This window comes from Theropithecus gelada, chromosome 1, assembly GCF_003255815.1.
Source record: "Theropithecus gelada isolate Dixy chromosome 1, Tgel_1.0, whole genome shotgun sequence".
Taxonomy (NCBI): domain Eukaryota; kingdom Metazoa; phylum Chordata; class Mammalia; order Primates; family Cercopithecidae; genus Theropithecus; species Theropithecus gelada.
The window spans coordinates 131,160,905-131,176,126 of NC_037668.1; the positions used below are offsets into that span (position 1 = coordinate 131,160,905).

Consider the following 15,222-nt stretch of genomic DNA (forward strand, 5'->3'; position numbering starts at 1 on the left):
TGCTTATCTCCTTTATCCAAATAGCCATTCTCCATCATTCATTTAGTTCATTTGACCTTTGCTACACAAGTCATTAGAATCTCTGCTCTTGGCCGGGCACTGTGTTTCATGCCTGTAATCTCAGCACTTTGGGAGGCCAAGGTGGGCAGATTGCTTGAGGCCAGGAGTTCGAGACCTGGACAACATGGTGAAACCCCCTCTCTAATAAAAATACAAAAATTATTTGGTTGTAGGTCCATACACCTGTAGTTTCAGCTATTCAGGACAGGAGGGTCACCTGAGCCCAGGGAGGTCAAGGCTGCAGTGAGCTGTGATCATACTGCTGCACTCCAGTCTGGGTGACAGAGCAGGACTCTGTCTCAAAAGAAAAAATAAAAAGAATGTCTGCTCTTTGTCACTATTGTTTATAAGTTCATTTGAAATTTTCAAAAACAAAGAACTGTTTTCACTTTTGGTAACTTTTCAACACATTTCACTGGAGACACCATGGTACTGTTTCACTAGGCTTCCCTCCTGATTTCAGAGTTCACCTATGCTGAACTCTGAAATAGTGTGGTTTAATGCATCTTTTTGACATATTTATCCTCAGTCATCCTAGAAAAATACTCAACTCACATACTTAGATTTTTCTTTACTTTATATTTTAGCATTTTACTTTGAATATTATTTTTTCCTAAAAATATTACATCTATCACTGCCCCTCTAACACAATATGTCCATTTTTACCTCTGAATATTTGGTCACACTTGTCTTCTGACATGGAAAATCTCTGGTATTTTCCTATACTACTAAAATTCCAGCTTTTTGTTTTGTTTTGTTTTGACGCAGGTCAATAACCATCTGACATGGTTAGGCTTTGTGTCCCCACCCAAATCTCATCCTGCTTTGTAACCCCCATAATCCTCATAATCCCCATAATCAAGGGAGAAATTAGGTTATGACAATTGAATCATGGGGGCAGTTTCCCCCATGTTGTTCTCGTGATAATGAGTGCGTTCTCATGAGATCTGATGGTTTATAAGGGGCTCTTCCCCCTTTGCTCAGCACTTCTTCCTGCTTGTGAAGAAGGCGCCTTGCTTCCCCTTTGCCTTCCACCATGATTGTAAGTTTCATAAGGCTTCCCCAGCCACGCTGCACTGTAAGTCAATTAAACCCCTTTCCTTTATAAATTACCTAGTCTTGGGCAGTTCTTTATAGCAGTATGAAAATGGACTAATATACTATCTTACCAAAAAATTGTATTTTCCTGAGAATAAGAAGCATGAGATCCTTCAAAGTATTCCTTACACACTCTCTTACAGTACCTAGGAGCTCTACCATTATTTTTGGAGTGAATTAATGCAGCCCTTGGCACTACATCCTGAGTAGTAAATATCTCCATGCTGTCTTAATTCATATTAACAAAGAATAACATGTTGATTGTATGCATTAAATAACTATAGTGAATTTGTGTTTTTATTATATATGTAAACACGTTGAACGTGTTAAAAATTTAGGCTTCAGGCCGGGCACAGTAGCTCACGCCTGTAATCCCAGCACTTTGGGAGACCGAAGTGGGCGGATCACGAGGTCAGGAGATTGAGACCATCCTGGCTAACACGGTGAAACCCCGTCTCTACTAAAAACACAAAAAATTAGCCGGGCACGGTAGTGGGCAGCTGCAGTACCAGCTACTCAGGAGGCTAAGGCAGGAGAGTAGCGTGGACTCGGTAGGCAGAACTTAAAAGTGAGCCGGTATCACGCCACTGCACTCTAGAGCCTGGGCAACAGAGAGAGACTCCATCTCAAAAACAAAAACAAAAACAAACAAACAAAAAAAAAATTAGGCTTCAAATATACACATATGTAATCAAGAGAAAATTTTAAAATTTGCAGGAAAAAAGCAATTGAATGTATATCTTCCCCATAAGAAATGGTTTCAAAATGAAAAAAAAAAATTACCTTAACTGGATGCATTATGATTGATATGTTATATGAAAATAAGCCATGACTTTTACTTATGAAAATAATGGTTATTAAATTTATACTTAAGTATGTTTATTAATTGAAATATTTTAATAATTATTTTAATATATCTCAAGAAGAGACAGAGTGCTGATTTGACTCTTTGGCAATGTGTATAGTTTGTAGATACTGTATACTTTTTTTTTTTTTTTTTTGAGATGGAGTCTCGCTCTGTCACCAAGCTGGAGTGCAGTGGCACAATCTCAGCTCACTGCAACCTCCAACTCCCAGGTTCAAATGATTCTCCGGCCTCAGCCTCTCGAAGAGCTGGAATTACAGGTTCACACCACCACGCCCAGCTAATTTTTGTATTTTTAGTAGAGATATAGTTTCACCATGTTTGCCAGGATGGTCTCGATCTCTTGACCTCGTGATCCGCCTGCCTCGGCCTCCCAAAGTGCTGAGATTACAGCCAACAACCACCACCACCGCACCCAGCCAGACACTGTATACTATTTTTTATTACAAAGTTTAACTGTTGCAATTTCTCCCTTGGAGCATTCATAAGATTAAATTTCAAATTGCCATCTTGCTTGTGGAACCTGCATTAAAATTAGTGTTGAGAATATATTACTTCTCTGTAGTTAAAATATTGCTCATGATCTTGTCACAGCTCATAAACTTTGAAACAACAAATGAAAACAAGAGGAGACTTTTGGCATGTATATCCATGCCCTAAAGTACAACTGCAATTTCTTTTTCTATTAGTTATTTCAAACACTCTCTAAGCCTAGATGTTTGTAATAACAGCATGCTCTGCTATAATTTTATTTTATACATCTATAAATGAAAAGTGAAAATCTCTGATGGTATCTACCAATCAAGCAAATGACATAGCAAACGTGCAAATCTTATTCAAATATTCCCAGGCCAACTTTAAAAGAATAAACTTATGAATCCTTTAATCTCAACAGAATCACTGGAGAAGTTCTATTTTTTTAAACAAAAATTTAAACCCAATATGAAAAGAAGGTCCCATTTACACATTCAGCTAAAAACTCTATATTCATCACTAGTGAGAATCTATTCTCTTGTGACACTTGACTGTGAATATGAAATGCTTTATGGCAGGAAGCAGCCCTTGAGAAACTCACATTGTGTATACACTTTTTATTTGTTTCTATAAAGAGTAGGCATGTATAGTGAGACATTTTTGTATTGCTCTACAGCTGGCTAAAGAACAAGGGGCTTTATAATTGTCAGATAAATAAACTATTATACCTAAACTGAATGATTGTCTTTCAGCATAGGTAAAATAGATAATGATTAACTTCACAAAGGTAGAGGTTTTTTTCTTTTTTTCAATGATCCCCAGCAGTTTGAGTAGTTACTGGCACATAGTACACCATAAATAAATGTGTCAATTAAGTGTATGATCTTTCCCTTTCTAGCACTGGAACCACTAGCTTTCTGATCTTATGCAAACTCTCTATGGGTCACTTTTGTTGATATAGATGGAGAGAAATAGTTTGTTGTCAGGTTTTTGTGATGCTTATTATGATACATCTGAAGTTATTTGGACAATGCCTGTCATAATAGAGACAGAAAGTTTGTCATCAGGTTTTTATCATGTTTAATATGATATAGCTAAAGTTCTTTGAACAATGCCTGTCAAAAAGTATAAATGTTAATATATGTTAGAGAACTGTACATGAACAGTTACATATTTCAGAAATAGATGTAAAATCTCAAATAATTGTAGAAGTAAAATTTTACAGAGAAGTAAACTAAGATCCAGAAAATTATATGGCATATTTAATACTTTAATAAATTAATATCAAAACAATAGGTATAAAATACCCTGTTAAAAGAAGGGTAGGGCTTTTCCCACATAATATAGTATTGTTAATCATAACTTTAACTATTTGTATACTTGTCTCTCTGCAAGAAGGATAGATATTTTACACATCAAAAGTGCCTAGATAGAACGCAAAGGAGGAACTAAAAATTATAGAAATAATATTTTCTTAATATGTGATTTAAATGACAATAAAATCATGTTTCCCAAAGGCAATAATATCTGTTTAATTTCATGAATTATAATGACCATAATATCATAAGTATTCTGTTATTTCAGTATTAAATGTTAACAACTATGGAAAACATGCCATTTTTCTCTCGTTTTGAACTGAAAAGTGAACATTTACATGCTTTTAAAAAGGAGGAATTTACATTTCTCTACTTAGTTACCTTTCTTTACTTGTGTATTAGCTTTATCCCCTTCTGCAGCCCTTCCCCTAAAACCTACTGCACCTTCATTTAAACCTTACGATGATAATGAAACAAGAAGCAATAGCATTGGTCTATACTCCTGGAACAATGGAAATAGGAAGTAGTTCCCTAATCCTTCACACAGATGAGAACACCAAAATAAACATTTTATCAGTTATTTTCACTGGGTGTTTCATATTCCGAGGAGCATTTATAAAGTAAATGAAAGTGATAGACAAATCACCTCATCAGCATTCAGTTAAGAGGCAGCCCACTAGAGAGAAGAATAGAAGTATAAACACATAAAGCTCTTATGAACCAGAGCTATACAACTAGAAGGCAAAAGCATGTCTGTTTTGTCTTTTTTTTTTTTTAATTAATTTATTATTATTATACTTTAAGTTGTAGGGTACATGTGCATAACGTGCAGGTTTGTTACATACGTATACTTGTGCCATGTTGGTGTGCTGCACCCATCAACTCGTCATTTACATCAGGTATAACTCCCAATGCTTTGTCTTTTTAAGTTGACCTTCTGCCAGGCACCTTGGCTCACTCCTGTAATCCCAACACTTTGGGAGGCCGAGGTGGGTGATCACTTGAGGTCAGGAGTCCGAGACCAGACTGGCCAACACGGTGAAACCCCTTCTTTATTAGAAATACAAAAGTTATCTGGGTTGGTGGCAGTTGCCTGCAATCTCAGCTACTCAGGAGGATGAGACAGGAGAATCACTTGAACCTAGGAGGCGGAGGTTGCAGTGAGCTGAGATTGCGCCACTGCACTCCAGCCTGAGCAACAAGAACAAAACTCTCTCTAAAAAACAAATAAATAAAAAAAATAAAATAAAATAAAAAATACAAAAAAAAGAAGTTGACCTTCATGTCAAAACTTTCACTCTCTACAGGACATACATTTTAGATTATGTGAACTAAAAATTTAGATGAACTATAAAGCATTATCAGAATTTAAAGCATAAACTCTGAATGATCAAAGTCAAATCAAATGCCTCAGATTTTGATCACTGGTCCCCATCACTATTGCTACACTTATCTCATCCCTAGTTGGATGTAATCATCTTACACTAAGGTCTACCTGGGTCACAATGGAGAAAATGTGCTTTATCTAAAAATGTATAGAGTCTGACTTGGCATGTCAGTATATGCCATCCTTCTAAATCTTGGTTATTCCCTTGCTTGAAGAATAAGTAAAAACCAAGGAAAAGAAGGTTCTCAGAAATAGGATGAAGAGCAACAAAATAAGAGAAATAGGAATTATGATAGGAAGAGAATGAGAACTCTTAAAGAAGCAATGAGAAGAAGAAGAAATAATAAATAGAGAAGGAAGATAAAGTCAGAATCAATGGGGGGATGGTCAAATAAGAGTAGTCACAGAAAAAGAGCAAAGACTGCAACACCGCACAATTTTGAAATACTGGACATATACCCTGTACCAGTTATTTGGCTCCTCTCATATACTTTTTGCATATTAACTCCCACAGCTCCTGGGAATAAAATATACATGTGATTGTAAAGATAGAAGGCTTTTTACTAAACACACTACTATATTTGTTTTAATCTCATTTTTAGATAAATAACTGTTGTTAATGAGATTGTTCTCTACCGTGAAGAATATCTGGAGGAGAGGTTATTTAAGGAAAATATATTTTCCTTAAATATTATTTTCCTTGATTTTGTTTTATAAAAATATATGCAGTAGGTGAAAGCTGAGAATTTGTTGCATGATATATTTACATATATGTGTTTACATACATAGAAAACATTTACCCAGTTTACGTTCATCAAGCAGAAAAGTGCTGCACTGCCTTTCTCTCTTGATGTTCAGTCTCTTGCTACTTTCTGTCTTGCGTGTGCATCAAGACATCCACTTAGTGACTACATCCCTTGAGATCAGAAGACATGCCCTGGATTTGATTGGCATCTGTTACCAGTTCTTGGATACAACATCATTTATACAGCGAATAGTTTGTTTTCATAGACTTTAAAATCCCAACATCACAGCACCCTATTTGTATAATTTTGTCATAAGTGGTAGCATGACAGAACGTTCCTCAATATACAATAACTCCTAGGACCAAAACCTTTAGAGAACCCTAACTTTGAAATACTAGTTCATTACTAAGAGGATAAAAAGTGTTGAGCAGTTCAAGACTAAATTTTGCACACAGAAAGGCTGCTTTTCATAGATAAAACTGGTTTTTATTTACAACTTCAATTCAAACATAATTTCCTTAGGCAAAAAGCATTGTTCTCACCCTTGTGTTTTCTGTTCTTTTAATATATTTCATATTATTTACTATGTTATTTTATCTGCTCTTTATCTGTCCTCTTCAGTAAACCATAAGCTCTTTGCAGCAAGGTCCATTTTATGAATCAATATAACTTCAGTTTAATAGATTGTCTGATAGTTTCAGGTATTTATTTCTTTATGGTACTTTCACAGAAAAAGACTTATAGCAGCTTAAATAGTATGCATAAAGTATTAGACAATATAAATTTAAAAACAGGAAAACAGGTAAGCAAATAACTTTTTATTGAAGTAAAATGGAGCCAGCAATATTAGTAAACTAAAGATGCATACCAAGACCAAGGATTTTTCTAACTGTAGATTACGATCAATGAGTAGGTTATAAGATAAATTTCATGGGTCTTGTCGAGTATTTAAAAAGTATTAACTATAACAAAATGTAATAGACAATGTTAAAGTACATCATAGGTACTTTTTATAGTAAGTTGTGTTCAAAAAGTTTTTAAAATAGTTATAACACATTATCTTCTGTACCGTCTCTATTTTGACTCCATTATTTCTGTAAGCCAAAGCAAAAAGAATTCTAAGTTTTGTAATTCAAATTGACTAAAGAAATAAACAAGTCAGTTAACTGTTCAAGAAATAACAAGAAATAATTTAAAATATTCTACAAAAAGAATACTTGAAAAAAATAAATTGCAAGTATTTTTAAAGCTGTGGTTAGCAAGAGATTTCTTCCAAGGATATTCATAAAGAGGACCCTGTATAAAGCAATATCCCATATCTTCAAACAGATCTTTTTAGTTTATTTGTTTTACGAATAAAGTTTCTCTAAATATAAGTCAATGGCATACACCTAGACCCACCCTAGTACAGTAAATCCACTTCTATGGAGTGTCATAATAATGACCTATGCTTCACACTAAATGGATTACAAATAAAGAGAATAGGTACTAAATATACTTATAAATGAATAGATAGAACGACATTTGAATGGATGCATGAGAATTAAATATTATATTTGTTCTTTTCTCGGATTAGAGCATATAGTAAGAATATAGTGCATAAGCTACATAATTGGGACACATGAAAACTTTGCAAATATCACTGTGAGCGATAAGGTTAGCTGATTAAAGCTCTGCTTAGGACTTTTAGTTTTAGTTCATTAGTATCCTATGCAATGAGGAAATTTATTATTTCCCTAGCAATCCAGAAATACACAGCACAACTACATTCCTTATGAGTTGTATTATAGGAGAAAGAAACTAAGAATTCAATGGTATTCTGAAAAATATCTAGTCATTAAAAAATCAATCTGTATATTAGTTTAATCAGTTTCATCTTTGATTCATTCAAAATAAGCAATAGTTACAGAGAATAGTAATATTAAAGCCCAGGTAGTTGAAATATTAACTCTTCTCACTCTCTTTCGACAAAATTGTTCATAGAGATTTAGAAGGATCAAGATGACTTGAAAATGAGTTTATGTAAAGTGCTATCATGGATTTTTGCCCAGATAATTTGGGCAAGCTCTATACTTCTTCAAGCCTCAGATCTTTTATCTTTAAAAATGGAATGATAAAATAGAAAAAAAAATTACCATTCCAAATTGCAAGAATAAGAATAAAAGATATAAATCACAGATACAAAATATCTAGCATAAGAATTGAAAGAATACACACTCAGTATTATTTCATTTCCCTTTTCTATTTCCTTTAGACTTCACATTCTCTTCCTTAGAACTCATCACTTTGCTTTTTCCTTAATACAAACAACTGCTGAATACCCATCACTGTTTCTGTGAATTCCTGTCTTGCACTTACCATTACTTGGTCAATATCCTAAAGGTAAAGTTAACATGAGATTGATATAAACTCAGACATATCCATTATAAAAGCAAATTTTAGAAGATGTTCTTATGTCTTTATTCCTCATGACTCAGAATTTTATCATTTTTCACCAACTGATCAAATACTTCCCTTTAATATTTTGCCATAACCTTTTCTATTACCATTGCAAAGCAGAACTTGCTACCTTTTAAATAAATCTCTACTCCTCATTCTTTTTTTTCCAATATTAATTGTAAGAGAACCTAATAGTAAGTTTTGAACCCCAAAAGATAAGAATTAACATGAATTAATTTTCTAGATAAATTATACTTCACATTTAGAAAATCATCCAGTTTTTGTTTTGTCTGTCATTTGGAATAAAAAAAAATCAAAATCAAATTTTATGTGATGTAATCACTTTAAATGGAGTAAACTAAGGCTTGTTATGAACCAGGTCATCATCATGCACCTCTTCACTATATTCTGCAGCAATTAAAACAATAGTGTTAGGAACTAATAAATGTGTATGGTGTCTTCCTTTTAGTGAATCACTTTCCAACAACTTTAAGGAATAATTTTAATTGGTTGATGTTTGCATATTTGATTTGTGAATATAAGAATGGGTATTAATTTCAAATAAACACAGTGAGCATCTATCAAGCACATCTATTAGCAAAGTAGATAATCAAAAATTACAAAGGTAATTTGTAATTTTTTTTGACTGCCAAGAGGTTTTAAGTTTTTTTGTGTGTGAATATTTCTGGTTTTTGTTTGTTGTTGTTCTTGATGAGGTAAAACTGCTCTAGGCACGGAAGACATCACCAAACTGTCATTCTCTCAAGGACATAAGCTTGAGGTCATTGTTCAGTTTTCATTTGTCCTCACTGCCCATATCAAATATTAGTCTTAAATCTTACTATCTTGCGCCCTCCATGTTTGCTACATCAGCACTGTCCTTGGATTCCACACTGCCCTAGTCATCAGCTCACTGCAATGTTGACACTGGTCAATGGCCTTTTGTGATCTATTCTCTCCTATCTCTGTTATATATTAAACACTAACGACAGATTTGTTTTCCCAAAACTTCAATTTGTTTACTCCACTTGCTCTGTACATTTCAAATATTCAAATGACTACATCTTGCAATTTTAGAGCTTCAGTAATTATATTACATGTTGCATTAGTGATTTAGTTTTTTTATTATGTAAAATAGCAGAGTGCTTGGATGCTAGCAAGAATTCAACAAATGTTAGACCGTCTCCCAAATTTTGTCCCACTTGGGCAAAAACAGATACTAATTAAACATCGTATCCCTTTCCTAATATTTTCTTTCTTTTCAGTGATTTTTGTAATGTTCTGCACTCTGTGAAGCCAAGTTCAAGGGTCATCTTTTCCACATGGCCCTTCCCCTTATTTTTATTATCTTTCTACCTCACTCATAGAATTAACATTTATTGTTTGCATGTCATTAGGCATTTAATCACCAACCAACTTACAGTGATATTTAGTCTTTGGTATATTTCTGTTCAAAATTGTTCATCCTATTTTATCTCAAGGAATATCTCCTGTGATGTTGAGTTGCATATAACAAAGTAAGTAATAATTGTCAAATACACAATTGAAGCCAAATAAATAAAAGTACATTTGATTTTTATATCATATTTAATGTTATTCTACATGTAGCGATACATTTTTCAATTAATATCTTGAAAATTCTATCCCCTGGACATAGTATGCAGCCTACAAATACACTGGTTTCAACTGTTCCCAACCCCTGAGACAGCTTCAGTGCTTGGTCCCTGAAAAACAACTTAAAATAATTTAATCCTTGTAGTCACAGCTCAGATAATTAGTTCAGTGTGCATTGCTCTTAAAGCATCATTTATTGCTACAGTATATCTTTAGAATCTGAAGGTCTGGTTAAATGGATCTCATTTTACTGAAATTTAGAAGATTCTATACCCAAATACGAACTTTTGTCTTATTAAGTTGCTGTTTCTGCTAATGCTACTGCCACTAACTTTTGAGGATATTAGAAAATGTTCATAATTTTATGAACTCCAGTGGAAGTCTAATACAATTTTCAAGATATATTTTCTTTAAAAAATATCTTTACCACATTTCCATAATTATCTCAATGGTTGTGATATGATGTGAGGGAAGTAAAGTAAGTATCATGTGAATCAATCTGAAAAATGATATACTTGTTGTATTCCCAGTATTAAGTAATTCTATATAAACTTTATTCCAATATTAGGATTCATAATAATTCAAATGAGTAGGTGTGAGATGATTACTGTGCTTCAGGCACCATATTGTGAGTAACCAAAATAATACAGGTAACTCACAGCCTGATGCGAGAGACGACCAACTATATTCCAATGTAATCTCTAAACATGGAGATATAATAAAGGGCAGTGGGTGTGGGTGTGTGTGTGTGGGGGGATTTTTACCAATACATGAAATGGAGGTAAATTATCCAAAGACAACTTTACAGAGATTTAACATTTAAGAGTTATCTTTATGGATGAGTAGGATGTTCCTCAAGTAGAGAGAGAAAAACTGGAGTTTCCTGGAGAAAGGGGAAAAGTATACAGTATACTCTTTTCAAAATTGAAAAGGTCATGGTTTTGAGAAGCAAGACAACATTCAATGCATTAAATTGGGTAGAATTGAAGTGGTGAGCATGAAGAAAAAAAAAAGACTATAGAAATTGGGGTTGAACTTTGAAGATGACTTGCTGGCTAGGATAAAGAGCTTGGTTTCCGAAGGCAGTGTGGAGCTGTAGGATGGGTATGATAGAGGAATGCCATAGTTAAGGATGTATGCTAAACTAGTATTCTATAGGTGAAACAGACTGCAGAGGATAAGAAAATGAATCCAAAGATAAGATGTTATTAGTCAAAGAGAAAGGAAGAGGAAAGAGTCTGAACAAAGACGGTGGCGGTAGAAATGAAGAAAAGGGGAAAAATTAGTAAAATATTTTGGAAGCAGAACTAATAAATATTGTGTGAGAGGAAGTTGAGAGGGCCTTTAAGGCAACTTTCAGCATTTTTAGGTTGGTGAAATAAGAAAATGAGAAGAAAACACTAAATACGGCAGTTTGGCTGTTATAGTGAAATTTCAGTATACAGATAAGAATAAAGGTGAATTTATTAAAAAATGAAGCATACATTCAATTGTTTTCTGAGGGATTGATATGTATCTCAAAAAAAAAAGATGAGGCAAAAATCTGATATTTACTCATTTGCCAATTATTTCATAATGTTTTGATTAAATAAATATGGATAATATATAAGATTATGCTTACGGGTTTTATGCTTTTATGCTTATGTCTTTTGTATCATTGAAAAATTCAAGTCTCATCAAGTACTTATAAACAAATTAAATATGTTTTATAATAAATGAATGATAGAATATAATTTATAAGAAATCAAATCTTATTTTGTAAGTAATTTTAAAATAATAGATGTAAATGAAGTAAAAATTTGAAACTACAGCCTCTCCAGGCCTTCTGTGACTATGAGCTTCTATTACTCATAATGAGGATTTATTTCCTTGGGAACCGTAAGAAGCAAGATATCTCCTTTTACCTCCTGACAGCAGCAGAAGCAAATATTTCCAATCATCTAAACCCTTCTGTTTCTGCATTCATTAGTGTATGCAATTAGTGGGAACTAGGCATTGACTGATTTGATTGACATGTGTTTATTTTCTCTCCCACACACTGTGGAATCACAGCATGAGAGTAATGAAAGAAGAGCTGTAATTCTCAACCATGATTGTCTGGCTATTTATTATCATCCTACTTACAACTGGACCTGGTGGGCCCTGGGGACCTTCCCCTCCTTTCAGTCCAGGTGCACCCTGGGAAAAGTGAAAAAATAAAGCAAATGAATCTCTATGAATTGAATACCAATAGGAAGAGATATCTGATTAATAAAATAAGGATGTCAGATAATGTTTTTAGACATAACTACATATATACACACATATATAACAATAATCAAATGCATATGTTTACATATATTCCCTTAATTACTCATCGCTCTTTAAGTTCTGGGAAAAAATGCTTCTAATAAACAATTTGAATCACTTGCTTTATCAATATAGATATTGATTATACCTGAGCTCCAGGAAGACCTCTTTCCCCTGGGAAACCACGTAATCCTGCTGGTCCATCTTTCCCTGAGATACCTTGAGGACCTGGATCACCCTAAAGAATATAATAAACATCCATCGAGACAGATTAATTTCTACACATATTTCTACAAACAAAATTGTGATTACTTCTAAACTACTGTAAGTAAAATTTGAATCTTATTTAATGATGAGAATATTGGGTGGATTGCCATATGCATTAAAATGAAGTTCCCACTACCTACATTTAAGGGTATATGTATATTAAAGATTTTATGGTCAATGGAGCTAACAGTCTTATGTAAACGTTGGGCAATATCTTGGAGTATAATAAATGCACACTAAATATTTCCCTGACACATCTTCTGACACTCATTTAAATGGAATCTGTAGACAAGTGGTGAGTATAGTGAAATATAAATTAAAGTTTTCGGCCAAAAAAATTTCTGAAGCATGTTGTACCTTTGCACCTTCTTTTCCTGCAGCACCAGGAAGACCTTGCTCACCAGGAGGGCCAGGAGGGCCAGGATGCCCACGTTCCCCTATTGGACCAGTCTCGCCGGTTGGTCCCTAAATTAGATAAGCAAAACCACTTTAGATTGCTCTTTTATTTTTGGCAAAGATAACACAAACTCAAAAACAGTATTATTCCCATTTACAAAAGTGTATCATCCTCATTTACTCTCATGACATCCTACAAAACACTTTATATAAAGCACTGAAAGTAGTATATCAAGTAAGAGTCTAAAAAGATTTTATATAATCTTGGTTAGAATCTGAGTGTAAAAGGAAAGCACATAAATAAAGACCAAAAAGATGTTTTCTTTGCTTAATACAATAATTTCTGTAGAGTGGGGCAAGTCCAAGTATTATTAAAACTATGATTTTTAAATACAGTTTTATGCCATTCCTTCTTTTCATATGAGATGTCAAATCAGCTTCATAAAGAGGCATAGAAACCACATTGGTAGCCACTCAATGAATCACTGTTTAAAAATAAACTTAGGGCCTTGAGAACCCAAAAAACCAGTGGTTCTCCTTGGACTTTCCAAAAGCTTAAAACTTCTCCACTATTAATCTATATTCATTTCTCAAAGTCTAGGGAACGTGGCAGGGGATCCTGAAGGCAGTGAGTATGGGTCAGCAGTTCCTCCCGGCCAAAAGCTATAACAAATGCTCAGCTGCCTTAAATTGCAGCAAATGTCAAAGTGAAAAATATCAGGTCACTTATGTGTCCCTTGAGTGGTGCTGTTTTGTGGTGCTTGAGTATAATAAGCTTTCATGTATAAATAGAGGATGGTGATCAGCTACTCTCTATCTTAATAAAAAGCAAAATGAAGGATTTAAGTTAAATAAAGGGCAAATTTTTAGATGCTAATGTTGTTAAACAGTAGAACATGTTCCTGTACTTGCTTATGAAGTATATGTATTTTTTTTTCCTAAAAATGCAACGTATTCTTAACTGTTTATCTTGGATAAGGAATCTACCTGTCCCAATTTAGGTATACATTTCTAGGCTTAAACTCCTTTAATTATATGATTGCTGTAACTTTTCAATTTAACATTAACGTGCAAACATTTATCAAAAACATGATGTCTTCTTAACTATCTGAACACCAGAATCTGAACAGTAAGGAATACGGAATTAACCATAATTGAACAGCTATCACCACTGAGACAAAAATGATCAGAGATTCACATAACTGTTTAAAGAAAACAGTGGATATTCAGTATTGCAATCTATATCATTCCCATTAAACCAAATCTTTTGTCTTCACATGAAAGTATGGCTACATTTAAAATAGGCTATTGGATATTTTTTCTCTTAAAAAGGACCAATAAAAAATGTAATTTGGTGAAGGTGCATCTTCAGTAAAACACCCAGTATTTTTATGCCTTAATGTCAGCAGGGGAACAGAAAAAGAAACACAAGTCTCAGAAGTTTTAGATGACCACAGTGAACAGAACTGTATTTTTGAAAGATGTGAGGTCCTAAAATATTCAGTTATGCTCCATGATGTTTATATTTTAGTTAAGAATCTAATTCCATTTCTGTTTATGGATATTAAGTATAAGAGGAATTTTTTTCTGGTTAAATTTTCTCACAGAAAATAATTATAAAGTTGTTTTAAACAGAAAAAATAAAAGTTTTTTGGAGGAAGCTTTCTAATTACTGAGAAAGTATATATAATGTTTTAACTAAAACTGATAAGCAGCTAAAAAGAAGCCTTTAGCACAAATAAGTATTCATGTTTACACACTCTATAAAATAACATAACATTTCCCTTGGTTCAGGGTTAACCTCTGAAATAAAATAATCAACAAATCCAATAATTCTTCATTTTTGCTTCTGTTACACATATTCCTAACAACAAAATGCAGTTTTTCTGTTTCTCTAGATGTGTGTGTGTCTGTGTGCGTGTGTGTGTATGTGTGTGTGTGTGTTTGGATGTGCATGTGTGTGTGCGTGTGCACGTGTGGGCGTGTATGTGTGTGTTACAGTGTTGAGAACTATTTAGAGACAGAGAAAAGACTAAACCAATTAAATAACTAAAACATGTATTCACCTGCTTTTGCTCCTTTGTTATAATTTGTTATTAGTGGGGGGAAAATTCCAGCCCACTAAATTAAATGTGTTCTGCCCAGTCAATATGCTTTGCCAGGGAAGAAAAACATTATTTTCTATTACCATGAATTACTCTTTATAGTTATTTCATACTATAACTCAGGATACTGCACTAATTTTTGAGACTTCTTCTGCCACCTATCGTG

The 15,222-nt window shown here is 33.6% G+C and overlaps 1 protein-coding gene across 4 annotated transcripts in view; it reads right to left on the reverse strand.

Annotated features, from left to right (window-relative positions):
• Positions 1 to 15,222, reverse strand: part of COL11A1 (collagen type XI alpha 1 chain) — a 218,049-nt gene that overhangs the window by 65,260 nt on the left and 137,567 nt on the right. For all 4 annotated transcript variants that reach the window (XM_025398299.1, XM_025398280.1, XM_025398308.1 and 1 more), the window contains 3 exons: positions 12,913 to 13,020; positions 12,437 to 12,526; positions 12,124 to 12,177 (listed from right to left, as the gene is read on the reverse strand). In XM_025398299.1, the coding sequence (XP_025254084.1) occupies positions 12,124 to 12,177; positions 12,437 to 12,526; positions 12,913 to 13,020 (252 nt within the window). The remainder of the gene's footprint in view (positions 1 to 12,123; positions 12,178 to 12,436; positions 12,527 to 12,912; positions 13,021 to 15,222) is intronic.